We start from the raw sequence: 14,766 nt of genomic DNA on the forward strand, positions 1-14,766 counted from the left end.
GAGGTAAAAAAGCCAACATAAGCGTACTTTACCTGAATGCTCGTAGTATTCGGAATAAGGTAAATGAGTTGATGGCGCAAATCATCGTGAATGACTATGATTTAGTGGCCATTACTGAAACATGGTTAAAGGATGGTGACGACTGGGAGTTAAATATCCGAGGGTATCAAACTATTCGGAAGGACAGAGTCGATGGTAAGGGAGGTGGTGTAGCTCTGTTATTTAAGGATGACATCCGGGCAATAGTAAGGGACGACATCGTGCTATGGAGGATAAGGTTGAATCCATTTGGGTGGAAATCAGGAATAGTAAGGCGAAAAAGTCACTGATAGGAGTAGTCTATGGGCCACCAAATAGTAACATTATGGTGGGGCAGGCAATAAACAAAGAAATAACGGATGCATGTAGAAATGGTACAGCAGCTATCATGGGGGATTGTAATCTACATGTCAATTGGTTTAACCAGGTAGGTCAAGGCAGCCTGGAGTAGGAGTTTATAGAATGTATCCGCGATAGTTTCCTAGAACAGCATGTAATGGAACCTACGAGGGAACAAGCGGTCCTAGATCTTGTCCTGTATTAATGAGACAGGATTGATTAATGATCTCATAGTTAAGGATCCTCTTGGAAGGAACGATCACAATATGGTGGAATTTAAAATACAGATGGAGGGTGAGAAGGTAAAATCAAATACTCATGTTTTGTACTTAAACAAAGGCGATTACAAGGGGATGAGAGAAGAACTAGCTAAGGTAGACTGGGAGCTAAGACTTTATGGTGGAACAGTTGAGGAACAGTGGAGAACCTTCCAAGCAATTTTTCACAGTGCTCAGCAAACGTTGATACCAACAAAAAGGAAGGACGGTAGAAAGAGGGGAAATCGACCGTGGATATCTAAGGAAATAAGGGAGAGTATCAAATTGAAGAAAAAAGCATATAAAGTGGCAAAGATTAGTGGGAGACTAGAGGACTGAGAAATCTTTAGGGGGCAACAGAAAGCTACTAAAAAAGCCATAAAGAAGAGTAAGAGATTATGAGAGTAAACTTGCTCATAATATAAAAACAGATAGTAAAAGTTTTGACAAATATATGAAACAAAAAAGAGTGGCTAAGGTGAATATTGGTCCTTTAGAGGATGAGAAGGGAGTTTTAATAATGGGAGATGAGGAAATGGCTGAGGAACTGAACAGGTTTTTTGGGTCGGTCTTCACAGTGGAAGACACTAATAACATGCCAGTGATTGATAGAAATGAGGCTATGACAGGTGAGGACCTTGAGAGGACTGTTATCACTAAGGAGGTAGTGATGGGCAAGCTAATGGGGCTAAAGGTAGACAAGTCTCCTGGCTCTGATGGAATGCATCCCAGAGTGCTAAAAGAGATGGCTAGGGAAATTGAAAATGCACTAGTGATAATTTACCAAAATTCACTAGACTCTGGGGTGGTCCCGGCGGATTGGAAATTAGCAAACTTGACACCACTGTTTAAAAAAGGAGGTAGGCAGAGAGCAGGTAATTATAGGCCAGTGAGCTTAACTTCGGTAGTAGGGAAGATGCTGGAATCTATCATCAAGGAAGAAATAGCGAGGCATCTGGATACAAATTGTCCCATTGGGCAGACACAGCATGGGTTCATAAAGGGCAGGTCGTACCTAACTAATTTAGTGGAATTGTTTGAGGACATTACCAGTGCAGTAGATAACAGGGAGCCAATGGATGTGGTATATCTGGATTTCCAGAAAGCCTTTGACAAAGTGCCACACAAAACGTTGCTGCATAAGATAAAGATGCATGGCATTAAGGGTAAAGTAGTAGCATGGATAGAGGATTGGTTAATTAATAGAAAGCAATGGGGTTAATGGGTGTTTCTCTGGTTGGCAATCAGTAGCTAGTGGTGTCCCTCAGGGATCAGTGTTGGGCCCACAATTGTTCACAATTTACATCGATGATTTGGAGATGGGGACCAAGGGCAATGTGTCCAAGTTTGCAGACGACACTAAGATGAGTGGTGAAGCAAAAAGTGCAGAGGATACTGGAAGTCTGCAGAGGGATTTGGATAGGTTAGGTGAATGGGCTAGGGTCTGGCAGATGGAATACAATGTTGACAAGTGTGAGGTTATCCATTTTGGTAGGAATAACAGCAAACGAGATTATTATTTAAATGATAAAATATTAAAGCATGCCACTGTGCAGAGAGACCTGGGTGTGATCGTGCATGAGTCACAAAAAGTTGTTTTACAGGTGCAACAGGTGATTACGAAGGCAAATGGAATTTTATCCTTCATTGCTAGAGGGATGGACTTTAAGACAAGGGAGGTTATGCTGCAATTCTTTACGGTGTTAGTGAGGCCACACCTGGAGTATTGTGTTCAGTTTTGGTCTCCTTACTTGAGAAAGGACGTACTGGCACTGGAGCGTGTGCAGAGGAGATTCACTAGGTTAATCCCAGAGCTGAAGGTGTTGGATTATGAGGAGAGGTTGAGTAGACTGGGGCTGTACTCGTTGGAATTTAGAAAGATGAGGGGGATCTTATAGAAACATATAAAATTATGAAGGGAATAGATAGGATAGATGCGGGCAAGTTGTTTTCACAGGCGGGTGAAAGCAGAACTAGGGGGCATAGCCTCAAAATAAGGGGAAGTAGATTTAGGACTGAGTGTAAGAGGAACTTCTTCACCTAAAGGGTTGTGAATCTATGGAATTCCTTACCCAGTAAAGCAGTAGAGGCTCCTTCATTAAATGTTTTTTGATAGTTTTTTGAAGAATAAAGGGATTAAGGTTATGGTGTTCAGGCTGGAAAGTGGAGCTGAGTCCACAAAAGATCAGCCATGATCTCATTGAATGGCGGAGCAGGCTCGAGGGGCCAGATGGCCTATTCCTGCTCCTAGTTCTTATGTTCTTATGTTGTTATAACCAGGCAGGCAGCCTGAGCCAACAGCGAGGTCATCGAGCTTGCCTCAGGGATGTGAGCCCAGGAGGGCCAAACAAGGAGGCAGGCGCTGGTAAACAGTCATCAAGGAGAGCAACGGGGCGTCGCCCGATCCCCAGGGCAGGGTTGAGGAGGAGAGCTGGCAAGCTAAAAGTATGAAAAAGGCGGCAGCAACTTCAGGGCAAGGGTGGTGATGAGGCCAGATAGCCAGACAGGCAGGCAACCAATGAGCCAGCAAAGCTCCCGAGGTGGATGTTGAGCAGAGCTCGAGGTGAGGTGTGAGGGCCGAGAAGGTGCCGCCGGTCGCCAAGGAGAGTGGTGGGGATACTCGACTCCCAGGATATGGGCTGAGGAGTGAAATGCAAGGCTACATGGTGATGGAACCATCAATTCACTAGACATGTGCTTTAAGATATGAACAGTGCTTTTAATCTACTTACTACAGAGCCAGCCTGTTACCCGTTGAACTCTCGATGAACTGCAGGCTGGCTCTGGACAAGGGTATTTATACAGCAGTCCAGAGGGAGGATTTGTGGGCGGAGCCAAGGGTGGAGCCCTGTACAAACGCCTGAGCATTCCCAGAGCTACTCCCCCTAGTGGTCGAATAACGCTACTGCGCTTACAATGGTATTGGTAAATACAGTGTGAATTACTAAGTTACATTCACCACACATGGCCAAGCAAGTAGCTTGAGCCAGCAGCGAGATCAGCCCAGTCCCTCACGGTCAAGGGGAGCAGCTGCAGTGGAGATCTGACCCCAGACCAGGACTGAGAAGGGCTGGGCAACTGAGGGAGAAGCAACACCATAGCCAGGCACCCAGAGCCAGCAGCAAGGCGAGGTCGTCGAGGTGAGCAGGAGCAACTTGAAGCCCAGGACTGAGGAGGGCAGAAAAAGCCTGCTCTTTCAGAAAATTCATTCATTTAATTCAAGAAAGCTCAGTCAATATGAAATGGCACTATCAATCTAGCAGTTGAAAGTGAAGCAAAAGGATGAAGCTAGACAAAAAGACAGTTTGTCATTTTACTTTAGAAAGTTCAAAGTATTGAGAAGTGCACAAACTGCACCTGCATCCTCGTCCACCAAAAGTATGGGTGAACTATCTGATGACTTCAACTGATGATTTCTGGAGATACCACATCGCCTGAAAATGTTGAACAAAAAGTGGACTCTGAAACGGGAATGGAACTACAAGATACTGTAGATTCTTCTGCTGAAGTGAGGGATGAAACCTACGCTGAAGGCATTGCCTTATGGCCAAAATGTGTTCCACTGGGAATTATAGAATATTTCATACTACATAAACCAGAAAACAGGTAACAGGGCAAACTTGAGAAAAGTGTTTGGGTTTGGAGGCCAAAAGCACGTTAGAAGACTTCATCAGTCCCATTTTCTGAGGGTGAGGAGAAATGGGATGACGGAAACTAGGAATTGGTTGATTTATTTCGGAAAAGTCTACTGTTCTTTGCAAATTATTCCCCGACCCTAGTAAAGGGAAACAAGCATTTGTCGATGGGCACTCTAACTGGAGAAATGTTGGAAGACATCGTGCTGTTCATGTAACTCCCAAAGTTCATACTGAAGCTGTGTGTTTATTCATGCAAATTATCAGGAAGATTTGATTCTGCGTTATCAGCTCAGTTTAAAAAGGAATGTCCTTATTGGAGGAATGTACTGAGATATGTTGTTGCCACAGTCAAACGGCTGTTTTCCCTGGGTCCACCTCTGCGAGAACATGATGAGTCATCATTCTCAACTCAAAGAGGCAATTTTCCAGACAGCCTTGAATGTCTCATGAATTTGATGAGCTTATCAAAGACCATTTGAAGGCTATCAATATTGTGGCTCAGGGAAGGTCAACGTTTTAACATACCAAATCTACGATGACCTAATCGCTATAATGGCAGAGTGGCTCAGAAACCATTACACTCATGAAGTAAAAGATGTCAAATACTATTCCATAAAAGTCAACACTTCATGAGTCATGTGGACCAATTAGCATTAATTTCAAGATATGTGACCAGCAATGGTGAAGTTGCAGAGTGATTTCTCTGTTTTGTCCAGCTACTGAGTGCTGGAGACAACTATTTTGGAAATCATTGCAAATTTAAATTGGACATCAAAAATTGTTGTGGGCAGAGCTTCGATAACAACGCATATATGGGCAGCACAGTGGCGCAGTAGGTTAGCCCTGCTGCCTCACGACACCAAGGTCCCAGGTTCGGTCCCGGCTCTGGGTCACTGTCCGTGTGGAGTTTGCACATTCTCCCCATGTCTACGTGGATTTCGCCCCCGCAACCCAAAGATGTGCAAGGTAGGTGGATTGGCCACGCTAAATTGCCCCTTAATTGGAAAAATGAATTGGGTACTCTAAATTTATTTTTAAAAAACAACGCAGATATAGCAGAACAATATTCAGGTCTACAAGCAAGACGGAACAAGCCCCAATGCATTATCCATCCCACGTTCCAAGAGCCATACATTTTTTGTTCAAAACTTATGTGCTTTTTTTCCGGTTTCCATGCATCGGCAGAATATGTGGCAATCACTCTTGGAGCAAGCACAGGGAAAATATTTGACGGTCAAAATAATTTGTGACACCATGTGGTCCGCTGATACAGATTCTGTTTTGGTTTCAAAACTGAACTTTGTTGATCTACCGGAAACCTTATCAAATTCAGAAAAGCCATATGTGAAAGCTGAAGAAAAATCTTCGGCCAGAAGTTTGAAAAGTATGATATTGCTGTTTACTTTTTTGTGGAACCATTTACTTCCATTTATGTCCAAGGCATCTTCAGTTGCTGCATCAATGGCCTCCTTCATGTTGAGTAGACTGGGACTGTACTCGTTAGAATTTAGAAGGATGAGGGGGGATCTTATAGAAACATTTAAAATTATGAAGGGAATAGATAGGATAGATGCGGGCAGGTTGTTTCCACTGGCGGGTGACAGCAGAACTAGGGGGCATAGCCTCAAAATAAGGGGAAGTAGATTTAGGACTGAGTTTAGGAGGGACTTCTTCACCCAAAGGGTTGTGAATCTATGGAATTCCTTGCCCAGTGAAGCAGTTGAGGCTCCTTCATTACATGTTTTTAAGGTAAAGATAGATAGTTTTTTGAAGAATAAAGGGATTAAGGGTTATGGTGTTCGGGCCGGAAAGTGGAGCTGAGTCCACAAAAGATCAGCCATGATCTAATTGAATGGCGGAGCAGGCTCGAGGGGCCAGATGGCCTACTCCTGCTCCTAGTTCTTATGTTCTTATGTTCTTATGTTCATAAGGTCAGAAGTAGGGATGTTTGCGGATGACTACACAATGTTCAGCACCATTCGTGACTCCTCAGATAATGAAGTAGTCCGTGTAAAAATGCAGCAAGACCTTATAGCCACCGAAGTTGGCCATTCCCTCAATACAAAATGGAGGAACGCAAAGCTTGCAGGGTAAAATGGACAAAGTTTGCAGCACAAGCAGGCTGCAACAAGCCACTGTGTATTCTGTCTGCTAAGAGAGCAGACAGCACCGAAACAAACATTCCGCATACTAATGAGGCAATCTCCGGGACAGTTAACATAGTAATGGAACGATCCCAGGGACAATGGACACAAATAGGGAAGTGATTGCAACATTGTATAGGATACCAGACACCCCGGCACCAGCGGGGTTCGAAGACAAAGCACCTGAAGGCCCGCCCAGTAGCCGAGGGACAGCCTCAGTATCGGCGGGATTCAAACAAATTGATTGGGAAGAGACCCAATCGATCCCCAGCAGATAGAGGGTCCGCCCAAAAGGGCGCAAAGCCCTAGGGCCTATAAAGGACAGGTCCCAAACTTAGTTCGTTCTTCTTGACCAGCCCTCCTCTCTTGACCAGCCCTCTCGACCAGCTTTTACCGAAGAAGACCGAGAGAGAGGAGAGGTTTGGGACAGCAGCCGCCAGCAAGTAAGTGTCTCACAACGATCGCTACCAGAGATAGACACTCCTGACCCCTTTTTAACCCATACCAACCTGACGTCTGCAGACTCAGTGCAGAGCAAGAGGCCTTGTCCCCTGATCCGGCAGTTCCCTTTAAGATAAGTATTGGTTTATTTAGCGGTAGGAATAGTTTAATCATCTTACCGTGTGCATGAGTAGTTTATAATTGTATTATAATAAACTCAGTTGTTTGAACTTACTAATTGGTGTATGGTTTTATTGCTTTGAACTTGACCTTGAAACTTGTGGCGGTATCTTAATGATACCTGGCGACTCCAGAGCTAAGTGATGAAACAGAGCCAAATTGAGTGTTAAGCACACTCACCCAGAACGAGCAACAACCTGGACAATATTCAGGCATGCGCTGACAAATGGCAAATTAAAGAGGCAGCATGTGGCACAATGGTTAGCATTGTTGCCTACGGCGCTGAGGACCTGGGTTTGAATCCCGGCTCTGGGTCACTGTCCATGTGGAGTTTGCACATTCTCCCCGTTTCTGCATGGGTTTCAGCACCACAACCCAAAGATATGCAGGGTAGGTGGATTGGCCATGCTAAATTGCCCCTTAATTGTAAAAAAATAATTGGGTACTCTAAATTTAAAAAAAAAGAAAAAAAAGCAAGTGGCAAGTTACATTTGCGCCACACAAGTGTCAGGTAATGGCCACTCCTACAAGACAGGATCTAACCATCGCACCTTGACATTCAATGACATTACCATCGCTGAATCCCCCACAGTCAACATCCTGGGGGTTACAATTGATCAGAAACTGAACTAAAAATGAAATGAATTGAAAATTGCTTACTGTCACAAGTAGGCTTCAAATGAAGTTACTGTGAAAAGCCCCTAGTCACCACATTCCGGCGCCTTTTCAGGGAGGCTGGTACAGGAATTGAACCGTGCTGTTGACCTGCCTTGGTCTGCTATAAAAGCCAGCGATTTAGCCCTGTGCTAAACCAGCCCCAACTAGCCACATTAATACTGCGGCTACCAGGAGAGGTCAACGGCTATGAATCCTACGGTGAGTAACTCACCTCCTGACCCCCTCCGAAGTCTGTTGACCTTCTACAAGGCACAAGTCAGGAGTGTAATGGAATACCCTCCACTTGCCTGGATAAGTGCAGCTCCAACAACACTCAAGAAGCTCGACATCATCCAAGATAAAGCAGCCCGCTTGATTCCTCCTCCTTCCACAGACATTCAAACCCTCCACCACCGATAAACAGTGGAGGGTTTGAATGTTTAATATTGGACTTAGATTCACTGGACTCCATTTGGTTGAAGTATTTGCCCCTGCACTGGACTCTTTCTGCTTCATTCTGTTTTCCATTGGCCTATGCTGCAGTCATGTTATTGGCTGACTTTTCCATCTCATTGCTCATTGGCCAGTTCCATGTTTGCTACCCTCAAGACACATCGGTCACAATATTGACCATTTTACCATCATTATGAGAACAGGTAGGCTTGAATTTTAATTCAGCAATTACAGGCATGTTTTCATAATTTAAGTGACCAAGTTGTGTATTTTTGTGGCTCATTCATTTGAATTCTGTGAGGTGATGGTGGCGGGGTTGGGATGCCCGTGATGTCACGGGTCGGAGTGCGGCCTCATTAGGGGTGGGGTGTAATGTCGGGCCGTGCAGTCATCAGGGGGGGGACAGAAATGAAGATGAGTGCAGGGCCCCCAAATGTGTAAGTCCACCTCTGGTTAACAGTATATTAACTGTCGTTTCCATTTTTCTGACATATAATTGGGAACTCTTTTGTACAGTTTGCACCAATTAGATTGAAGTTTTACATTTACCTCTGCACCCTGAGCTCGACAAAATATTCCTACGTTGAATTGTTACCCACTGATTTCTACTGGTTATTGTGCCTGTTAGGTGAGGTCATGACTCTCTGAGACCGTAACATTCCTATTTTTCTATTTTTATTTTTTATTTTTCCAATTAAGGGGCAATTTAGCATGGCCAATCCACCTATCCTGCACATCTTCGGGTTGTGGAGGTGAAAGCTACGGAGACACGGGGAGAATGTGCAAACTCCACCCGGGTCCTCGGCGTCGTGAGACAGCAGTGCTAACCATGCCACCCCTGACTGTAACACTCCTAACATCAAAAAGCTTGTTGAACAGAACTCACATGTGACCATTTACCCCTGGTTGAAATAGTGGAGACCAGTAACCTGTGGCACCAGTACCACAGTATAAGTAAACATATCCTGGAAAGATGAAAACAGATCGATAAAAAAAAATTACATTTTAAATTGCACGCGTAAATTCACCCAACATAAGCTGAGAGCATATGAAGGAAATTTAATTGTGTCATTTAATAATTGGGATCATTTCCTTTGTCTGGATTTGACCACTAGCGAGAAAAGAAATCAATGTCCCTACGAGATGGTTCACAAATTTGGAGCAAATTTCAACACTTTAAAAACACTTTTTCTTTTCCTGAGCACAGTTAATGTGTTAAATAAACATCAAAAGAAAGTAGATGATTCAGAGTCTAGTTACCCTTTAACAGGGAACTGCATTGATATCTGTTGATAAGGAGAGCTGAGATGTATAAAGAATTTAACAGTTCTGCTTCTTGTTTATCTCTACGGAGGTGAAGAAAGACAGTCAATGATGGAATAATAATGTATTGGTAATCATGCACTGACCCAGAGGGGTGGATATATTTGGGCAATGAACATTGTCTCAATTGGAACTTCTCTATTTTTAAACTACATGGTTTTATTCTTTTTACTTTCTAATTTGGCTTCTTTTATTTCCCATATTACATGTTCCCACCACACAACTTTATTCTGCCATAAGACCATGTAAGAATGATTATCTGGATGGCAGACTACCTGTAACTGTTGTAATTTCAGCTGTGACTGGGTGAATGGAGCTGCCTTCACAGCAAAGGGAGCTACTGTTTGCTTTGCTTCTGTTAAACCATCTTCAGTTACAAGCCACCCAAAATTCACTATTACTGGGGCAGCACGGTAGCATGGTGGTTAGCATAAATGCTTCACAGCTCCAGGGTCCCAGGTTCGATTCCCGGCTGGGTCACTGTCTGTGTGGAGTCTGCACGTCCTCCCCGTGTGTGCGTGGGTTTCCTCCGGGTGCTCCGGTTTCCTCCCACAGTCCAAAGATGTGCGGGTTAGGTGGATTGGCCATGCTAAATTGCCCGTAGTGTCCTAATAGTAAGGTTAAGGGGGGGAGTTGTTGGGTTACGGGTATAGGGTGGATACATGGGTTTGAGTAGGGTGATCATTGCTCGGCACAACATCGAGGGCCGAAGGGCCTGTTCTGTGCTGTACTGTTCTATGTTCTATGTACTCTGTTAGCTGTCCTATAGGTGAGCCTCTCAATAGTTTCCTTTATCTACACATCATTATGCGCACTGTTGATCACAAAGAACAAATGTAATTTTTGACAGCTGCCTGGAAATTGCTAAAATAAATCTTCAACTTTCCCTGAGAAAAGACTTACCTTTCTTTAATTGTTTGTGTACGAAGGTCATCACAGGGTTTTGATATTTGCTTTCTTTTTATTTTATTTTATTTCAGTCGTGGAAAAGCTTGTCCTCAAAGGCGTTGGAAATCACGGAGGAACTGACTGCTGTACAGGTACTCAAAAATAGTCAAAGGTGCCAAAAACTCCTCTATCAGCCACATTTTAGGTGTTGTCGTATAATTGGTGATAGTGAAACCATGAAATGGCAGATTTGAAATCTTCAGCTCATTTGAACATTATTCCCAAAGCAGCTTCGCATTTGCGAAGGAAGCCAAATCCAATCGGCCAAACCTAAATTTTGGTTAGCAGGTCCACTTCAAAGCTACTGCCTGCATTTGGGTCAAATATTAATTTCAATCTTTTCAAGCTTCAAGATCAGTTACAAAGATGTGTGAAGCTTGGTCCAGGCTAGAAGTGAGAGAAGTAAATTAATTGAAAGGAAAGCCGACAGTATTGAGGCAGAAAATAAATTCCATCATTAAAATGACAGAATGGTGCAGCGTCATACTCTCTAATCAATGGATGATAACTAACCATGTAATTGCATGAGTTGGGTATGAAGCCCTTTGTGAAATTCAGAATGAGATTCCATCTGCTGAGGTTATTAAAGTATTATTCATGGCAGCAGATGGAATGCTGGCACAAATGTGTACGTATCACTCACAGGATCTGGGAAAATGGATAAGAAAAGGGATTGAGTGAAGAAATTGTATCCAACAATACTATGTATTATGTGCATGGCCCAATAGTTGCTTCTTGAAAAGTGCTTCCTTTTCCAAAAAATTTTTACGGTTTATTATTTAGGTGGGTGAGCCACTTTCACTTCTTGGGTAGGAAAGTCCTGTGTGAGCGCAGCATTCAGCATGCAGGGGAAGCCATTGGGAAGGGCAGTAGAACCTTGCTCAATGTTGTGTATTCCTGCACGACAGACCAACTGAGGTGAGAGAAGCATTGAGTAGGCCACATTGCAGAAGCTGCTAAGAGGGTGGACCAATCAGGCCAGAAGTGCTCAAATGTCATAGGAACCAGTCATTCAGCAGGAGCACACGCCAGTGGGGACAAGAACCTGAGAGTGGGAGCAAGTGCAGGATACGAATAGCAATAGCCTCATGGCCACCTGTATTGGGGGCTCAGGAAGGGGAATTTGCAGAAGGTGGAAAAGAGAACCACAAGCAGCCACTAGTATGTAAAAGAAGGGTATACAGACAGGCAAAAGGTAAGCTACCTACAGATCTCAGAAAGACAGTGCCACAGAAGACTGCATCTCTCCCGAGAGGCTGTGAGGTGAATTCTGGTTGCATTGGTGGCACCTTCAGTGATGGATACTCGCTGACAGAAAATACCCACTGAACAGGTGGTTGTTGACACCAATGAAGAATCCTAGGACTGAGGTTGGGGCATGCTATAATGTGAATCACACTGCTACCAGAATGGTCCTCGAGCAGACGACTGGTCTCCTCAAGATGAGATGAGATGCCTGCATCAGCCAGGTGTAACATCAATATGCATCAGAAAGTGTCTCCCACATCGTGGTGGTATGCTGAACTTTAAACATCCTGGGACTATGTAGCAGTCTAGAATCTATTGAGCAAAAAAAATGTCTTGTTGTGGCATATAAATCCGCAGAAACACTTTTGCATTAAAATTGGCAATCCAAAAGGCAAATGCACACAAACTGAATCTGAAGCATTTACATCTTACATGTAAACTTGCACTTTTTCATAAATACGGAGAATCTCATAAAACACCATTACTACTTATCAGTCTTGACCTTTGTTTATAGGCAGGTTTTGTAGCAGGGAACAATTTCAGTAATTCACAATTCATTCCAGGCAAAACAGAAATAGGTGGAAAGGCAAGTTGCGAGAGTGATACAAACAGTTTGCAAAGTGATATTGATAGGTTATGTCAGTGAGCAAAAGGTTGGCAAATGTGGGAAAATGTAAAGTTGTTCACATTTTGGAAGGGAGAACAAAAGAACAGTATTATTTAAATGGATGAAAGCTGCAGAAAGCTGCAATGCAAATGGACTTGGAGGTACTTGTGCACGAAACATGGAAAGTTAGCACACAGGTGCAGCAGGTAATCAGGAAGGCTAATTGAATGTTGGCCCTTACTTCAAGGGGGTTGGTGTATAAGAGTAGGGAAGTCTTGCTGCAGCTGAAAAAGGTACTGGTGAGACTACATCTGGAGTACTGTGCACAGTTTGGCCCCTTATTTAAGGAAAGATATTGAGCATGATTCTCTGGCCTCCCAGCCGCATGTTTATCGTTGGCATGAGGTAGCACGCCATTCTCTATTCCTGCATTGAAGCCACCCCAAACTGCCTGGAAACCCACGGATGGGGGTGCACTACTGGCAGGACCAGAGAATCTCACCACCAGTGAAGGTTCACTCGGATGATCCCTGGTATAGGATTGTCTTAGGTGCAAAGGTAAAACAGGTTGAGACGCTACTCATTGGAATTTAGAAGAATGAGAAGAATGAAGAATCTCATTGAAACGTATAGGATAAATTCTGAGAGAATGTTTCCCTTCATGGGAGAGTCTAGAATCAGAGAGCATTGTCTTAGAATAAAGTGGTGTCCATTTAAAACTGAGATGAGGAGGAATTTCTTCTCTCCGAGCGTTGTGAATCTTTGGAACTCCTTCCCACAAAGAGCTGTGGGGGCAGAGCCCTTGCATTTATTTACATAGAATTTACACAGAATTTACATAGAATTTACAGTGCAGAAGGAGGCCATTCGGCCCATCGAGTCTGCACCGGCTCCCGGAAAGAGCACCCTACCCAAGGTTAACACCTCACCCTATCCCCATAACCCAGTAACCCCACCCAACACTAAGGGCAATTTTGGACACTAAGGGCAATTTATCATGGCCAATCCACCTAACCTGCACATCTTTGGACTGTGGGAGGAAACCGGAGCACCCGGAGGAAACCAACGCACACACGGGGAGGATGTGCAGACTCCGCACAGACAGTGACCCAAGCCGGAATCAAACCTGGGACCCTGGAGCTGTGAAGCGATTGTGCTATCCACAATGCTACCGTGCTGCCCCAAAGGCTGAGATTACAGTAAGGGAATCAAGGGTTATGGGGGAAGGGCAGGAAAGTGGACGTGAGGAATGTCTGATCAGTCATGATCCTATTTAATGGCGGAGCAGACTCGAGGGATTGAATGGACTCCTCCTGTTTCTATTTTGTCCGGTCTTATTTCTGGCTGCTGCCTTATGTTTTTGCCACAAATTTTTACCTCTGCGATTGGAAGGAGAATGGAAATCAATGTCATATGGAAACAAATTAATGCACAGCAAGGACTTTAAATAGCTTCAAAACAGAGACAATTATTTAAAAGAAGATTTGTGATGTGATGTGAGCACGGGTAGCGGTTGCGTTTTCGCGAACTCCGGCGCTGCTCATCTTTTAATTCGCCGTTTAATCCTGGTCCATATTTCTTGCTTGTTTCTTCTTGGACTACACGGTTTGTGCCATGTCCCTTAAAGTTCTTGTCCAGTCTTTTTGTGGGAAAAAGCCAAGAGAAAATGCTTAAATCCTTAGGGGGTTTTCGTGGTGATCAGCAGGAGCTGAAGAGGGGCTCAGCTAGTTGTGACGCAGTTGCTGTTAAATGGGCTCTCAGATGATGGTCGCCTTCAAAGATGTTACCTTGACTGAGAATTTTGGCTCTGTGGTGCAGGTCTTCAAAGCTCATTTTGAGAAACTGCAGGGAACATTGAGAAGAGCGGTGGAGGAACATGAGAGAGTTCTTGCACTCGAGAGAGAGCACTACCCTTGGTTAGGGCCTGCCATTGGGTCATCAAAATCCTACTGCATGGTGTGCCAGGTGTTCTTGATGGATTTGGGAGATGACAACCAGGCAGGATGTCTCCCTGACCTTGGTCCTTGGCGGAAGATGGGAGATTAATTCCCGATTGCTTCGAGAATTGGTTGACATTCTTTGTTAATCTTCATTTGGAGGCCAGGTGCATCAGATTCGATTGAGCACAATATATCCTGTCTGCGAGGCCAAGGGTCAGTAGAGCCCAACGATCACAGGTCCTATATCGTGCTATCCTCAATGCTCTTTATGAGAGGTTGTAGATGGCTGAGTGGGTGGAGTCATTCACCCTGGCCGGCCTAGACTGCGGACCACCTGGGATTCAGTGAGATGCATGGTGGAAGTAATGGTGTCTTATGCTTCGATCGATGGAATCCTGGAGAGACCCTGGAGAGCGTTCATTGATCCTGCCAAACCCTTTGCTTCCTCATGCAACATGGAAGACATTGTTATCCTGCTGTCTGCCCTATGGTTCTTTGAGTACCCTGATTGTGACTCCCCATTGATCATGTTGCTTTTTATTATTGTCTTTT

The 14,766-nt window shown here is 44.2% G+C and overlaps 1 protein-coding gene across 4 annotated transcripts in view; it reads left to right on the forward strand.

The window, feature by feature from the left end:
- LOC119979536 (kinase non-catalytic C-lobe domain-containing protein 1) overlaps positions 1-14,766 on the forward strand; it is a 261,428-nt gene that overhangs the window by 233,251 nt on the left and 13,411 nt on the right. For all 4 annotated transcript variants that reach the window (XM_038821918.1, XM_038821915.1, XM_038821916.1 and 1 more), the window contains one exon: positions 10,452-10,511. In XM_038821918.1, the coding sequence (XP_038677846.1) occupies positions 10,452-10,511 (60 nt within the window). The remainder of the gene's footprint in view (positions 1-10,451; positions 10,512-14,766) is intronic.

Source organism: Scyliorhinus canicula, chromosome 16, assembly GCF_902713615.1.
Source record: "Scyliorhinus canicula chromosome 16, sScyCan1.1, whole genome shotgun sequence".
Lineage (NCBI taxonomy): Eukaryota > Metazoa > Chordata > Chondrichthyes > Carcharhiniformes > Scyliorhinidae > Scyliorhinus > Scyliorhinus canicula.